This window comes from Gadus chalcogrammus, unplaced genomic scaffold (genome assembly GCF_026213295.1).
Source record: "Gadus chalcogrammus isolate NIFS_2021 unplaced genomic scaffold, NIFS_Gcha_1.0 GACHA079, whole genome shotgun sequence".
In the NCBI taxonomy this organism is placed as follows: domain Eukaryota; kingdom Metazoa; phylum Chordata; class Actinopteri; order Gadiformes; family Gadidae; genus Gadus; species Gadus chalcogrammus.
Genome location: NW_026613514.1, coordinates 262501 through 267500, shown reverse-complemented (window position 1 = coordinate 267500; position 5000 = coordinate 262501). Strand labels below are relative to the sequence as shown.

Genomic DNA, 5000 nt, shown 5'->3' with positions numbered 1-5000 from the left:
ATTACACCTGTAAAGTCTGCTACAAGTCGTCTTCACATTAATTTCATTCATACGATTGCTGGGTCCAGGGGAGTCTGCTCTCTGCTGCTGCTCTGTGCTTCAACACACACACTTTTTATTCTAGAAACAGTTGTATTCGTTTTGAGCCACTCCAGTCTGTTTGAAACTCCTACCTCTCCTCTCTGGAGGGGCGTCCATCTTTAAAGACAGGAGGATGATCCATAGAGCGGTCACTCTTCATGGAGACACAGCTGGGTCCAGGGGAGTCTGCTCTCTGCTGCCTCCTTCTGAAAAACAAACACCATCTGGAAGTTAGGATTTGTGGATATCGTTTCATTTGATCATTTCCTTGGTCCTCTCTACTTGGTCCCCTACTTTACATCAACTACATCCTCCCACTCGGTCAAATCCTCCGCCAACATGGCCTCCATTATCCCTGTTACGCTGATGACACTCAGATCTACCTCCCCACCAACACCACCTCTGCAGCCACCCATTGCACCCTCGCCACGTGCCTCACTGAGGCCAAAACGTGGATGAAACACAACTTCCTCAAACTAAATTGCAATAAATCATAAATCCTCATCATTGGCCCAAACTCCCTCACCCGCCCCACCCAGGACTTCTCACTTAATATTGATGGTTCAATTGTCACCCCCTCTACTCACATCCACAACTTAGGTATCATCCTTCACCCCACCCTCTCATCCCTCCCCCATATGAACCAGATTACCAAAGCAGCCTTCTTCCACCTCAGGAACATCACTTGTCTTCGTCCCTCCCCGTCACTCTCAGCTGCCAAAACTCTGGTCCACGCATTCATTTCATCCCGCCTTGATTACTGTAACTCCATCCTATACGGCTCATCAAAACACTAGCTTAATAAACTGCAATATGTTCAAAACTCTGCAGCCCGTATGCTCACATCCACCCACCGCTTAGACCACAACCCTGTCCTCCAAGACCTCCACTGGCTTCCCGTCAAATACCGGATTGATTTCAGAATACTACTCATCACCTTCAAAGCCCTCAACTACCTGGCTCCCCCCTCCCTCTCTGACCTCCTCCACCGCCACACCCCTACCCGTTGTCTCAGGTCCGCCGATGCCAACCTCCTGCACCCCATCAGGACCGACCTCCGGTCCTGGGGAGACAGAGCCTTTGCTGCAGCCGACCCCGCCCTCTGGAAAGCCCTCCCCAACGACATCCGCAATGCCAACACGCTTTCATCTTTCAAAACTGCCCTTAAAGGTTGTATCAGCGATTCTGATCGAAACATAAAGTATCACATTCATCTGCTTTTTCCTCACGATCCGCTAGCTGCCCGTCCCATAAGCAGGCTGTCAAAAAAACGCGTCTCTCTAGGCAGCCTAGGCTCCGAGATCGCACACAGAAATCAATGGTACTACCAACACCTCAAAATCAAAATAAACAGTGTTCCAACCAGTCACAGACAAGGGGTGGTGTTGTGGTGTTTCGCGCTTGTGCACGCAAAGTGGTAGCTACAAATTCCTGTTGCATAGACCAACTGAGTTGAAGGTGTTATTAGAAGCTACAAAAAGAAATGCGCGTCCATGACCATTTTCAAAACACGGGAGGGAGGGGCTAGCTGGCTCTGTTTAGGGAATCTCGCAACGGATGTCAGGGCAACCAGAATCGCTGATACAACCTTTAAAACACACCTTTTCACCGTTTGTTTTGTTCAGCTTCTTTTTTGTTTCTTATCATTTAGCTTATGAAGCGATTGTGAAGCGTCTTTGAGCAGTGGGAAAAGCACTACATGACTTTGATCTATTATCATTATTTATTGCAGGGCTACTAAACTATTTTCTCATGACTTTTAATTTTAATATTCTTTCTCAGCTTTTTAAACGGAAATTTAAGGGGGTGGGGGGAAAGAAAAGTTATTATTTAAGCACCTACATGCTGACATAAAAACCCACTAAGTACCCTTCATACTGTGCATAGAGTGTTTATTCACAATGTGTTCAGCTAACATAGAAAATAGAGCAGTCAGTTTCTACATTTCTACCCAGACCTGTGTTATTCTTCACAGATCATTTGTTTCAACAAACCACTTCACCTCCAAAGATAAATTCAAACTGATTCAATAAATGGGGCCGTTTGAAAGCCATTGAACCTTTAAACATTAAACCTGTAAAGTCTGCTACAAGTCTTCTTAACATTAATTTCATTCATACGATTGCTGGGTCCAGGGGAGTTATGGAGGTAGATTTGTGTCTTTATTATGCAATCAAAAATAATAGGTTTGAGAGCAAAGCTTTCCACACTGCAATCAAAAAATAGATTTGAGAGCAAAACTATCGACACTGCAATCAAAAAATTTTTTTTTTCCAAAACAAAACTTTTGGATTCCCATTAATATTTTTTTTATCACATTAATTTATCTTGCAATCAAACATTTTTTGATTGCAGTGTCGATAGTTTTGCTCTCAAATCTATTTTTTGATTGCAGAGTGGAAAGTTTTGCACTCAAACCTATTTTTTGATTGCAGTGTGGAAAGTTTTGCTCTCAAACCTATTATTTTTGATTGCATAATAAAGACACAAATCTACCTCCATAGGGAGTCTGCTCTCTGCTGCTGCTCTGGGCTTCAACACACACACTTTTTATTCTAGAAAAAGTTGTATTAGTTTTGAGCCACTCCAGTCTGTTTGAAACTCCTACCTCTCCTCTCTGGAGGGGCGTCCATCTTTAAAGTTATCAGGTTGACCCATAGAGCAGTCACTCTTCATGGAGACACAGCTGGGTCCAGGGGAGTCTGCTCTCTGCTGCTGCTCTGGGCTTCAACACACACACACACACACACACACACACACACACACACACACACACACACACACACACACACACACACACACACACACACACACACACACACACACACACACACACACACACACACACACACACACACACACACACACACACACACACAAATGATTAGGTGTGCAACGCATCACAAAACTCACGGTTCGGATCGTGTCACGGTTTTTGAGTCACGGGTCGGATCATTTTCGGATCAACAACAACAATAAAGATAACAAGACAAATGTGCCTTTAAATAAAATCTTCTAATGTGTAAAAACAAAATAAAGTGAAAAATGTTAAGCATAGTCAAAAAAAATAATAATTGCAATCTGAGGGGAATATTCCTTCTTCTTTTTAACATGGATAGTAAATAATCCCTAGCCATTGAACCTTCAAACATTAAACCTGTGAAGTCTGCTACAAGTCGTCTTAATATTAATTTCATTCATACGGTCGCTGGGTACAGGGGAGTCTGCCTTCTGCTGCTGCTCTGGGCTTCAACACAAATACAGCTCCTTTTTTTTTTTTTTTTAAGTTGTGTTAGTTTTGAGCCACTCCAGTCTGTTTGAAACTCCTACCTCTCCTCTCTGGAGGGGCGTCCATCTTTAAAAACAGGAGGTAGGTGCATAGACCAGTCACTCTTCATGGAGACACAGCTGGGTCCAGGGGAGTCTGCTCTCTGCTGCTGCTCTGGGCTTCAACACACACACACACACACACACACACACACACACACACACACACACACACACACACACACACACACACACACACACACACACACACACACACACACACACACACACACACACACACACACACACACACACACACACATCTTTTCCTCGGACTAATGATGGAGTCATGATGCATCACTGCTGAGCTCTGAGATGGACAACAGTCACAGACAGAGAGATCCTCTTCTTACCTCTTAGCTTTGCTCCGGCGGCCATGTTCCCCAGACAGAGTGGTCATAGAGGTAGGACCCTCCTCCTCTCTCTCCTCATCCATAGTAGACTGGAGACCTGGACACAAACACAACTCATCCATCACTTCATTTGCCTTTTGAACTTTAGCTGTTTATTGAGAGAGAAGATCATTGTGACTGCGTCACACTAAAGCATTATGGACGTCATAGACCATCAATATGAACCCCACAACATAACACTGCCCTCACTACAGTACAGATGTGTACAGCAGATGACGGATGAATAATTAAACACCTTGGAGACTGTAACTGTGCTTAAACTACAATACAAAAAAGATAAACAATAGACTTAAAAAAAAATGCATTGCGGTACAATTAAAAGTAAACAACGTTACTTTCATTTGTGTCGAGTACAGTGTTATATTTTTATATAGGCTATATATTGAGATCGCAGTGTGCGAAATACCCGTCAATATTCGGGATGTCCTCATCCCCAGATTGTTGCGCAACATCAATCTAAATGTTCTCAATATGCAGTAGGCCTAGGCCATAACATTACAATATTTCAGGGATGCAAGCCAAGACAATCAGTCTATATCTATAGCCTACATGACAACACACACACACACACACACACACACACACACACACACACACACACACACACACACACACACACACACACACACACACACACACACACACACACACACACACACACACACACAAACACACACACACACACACAATTAAAGCACACTCATAAAGCAAAACTGACATAGGAGCCTGCATCGGCTTAAGTTGTTGGGATCCACGTTATTTTATAACAGGGAGAGGCAAACATGACAATAATTGGCCCCATTCTGGCGCACTCAGAAGAGCAATGAACTGAATAAATGCCAGGTATATAGCATATCAGAGACGGGCACACAATCAGTGCACTTGCAAATGAGAGCCTGCAGTATGTCCGATCTTGTGACATTATTTAACCATCCATCAACAGCTCATACGATCAGACAGATACATCATTGAACACATACACAAAGCCCACAACAAGCCAAACACAACCAAGGCAGGCGCGCTCTCTCTCGCACAATCACACAATCACTCCAACTACTCCAACTGCAAGGCTAGGCTGTTTTCAAGACCACAACTAACCATGCAGTAGGCTAAACACAACAGTGCACAACAATCAAGTATTTACATTGCGTCTATCTTCTGTTTGGCGCACATGGCTAA

The 5000-nt window shown here is 43.8% G+C and overlaps 1 protein-coding gene across 3 annotated transcripts in view; it reads right to left on the bottom strand.

Annotated features, from left to right (window-relative positions):
* LOC130378466 (NLR family CARD domain-containing protein 3-like) overlaps positions 1–5000 on the bottom strand; it is a 24080-nt gene that overhangs the window by 12988 nt on the left and 6092 nt on the right. The window contains exons 2-5 of one of the 3 annotated variants that reach the window (XM_056585213.1): positions 3762–3858; positions 3412–3523; positions 2690–2806; positions 174–287 (exon numbers count right to left, since the gene is read on the bottom strand). In XM_056585213.1, coding sequence (XP_056441188.1) covers positions 174–287; positions 2690–2806; positions 3412–3523; positions 3762–3786 — 368 coding nt within the window. In that variant the 5' untranslated portion in view covers positions 3787–3858. Of the gene's footprint in view, positions 1–173; positions 288–2689; positions 2807–3411; positions 3529–3761 lie in introns of all 3 variants that reach the window. The other 2 variants (XM_056585212.1, XM_056585211.1) reach the window with 2 other exon arrangements.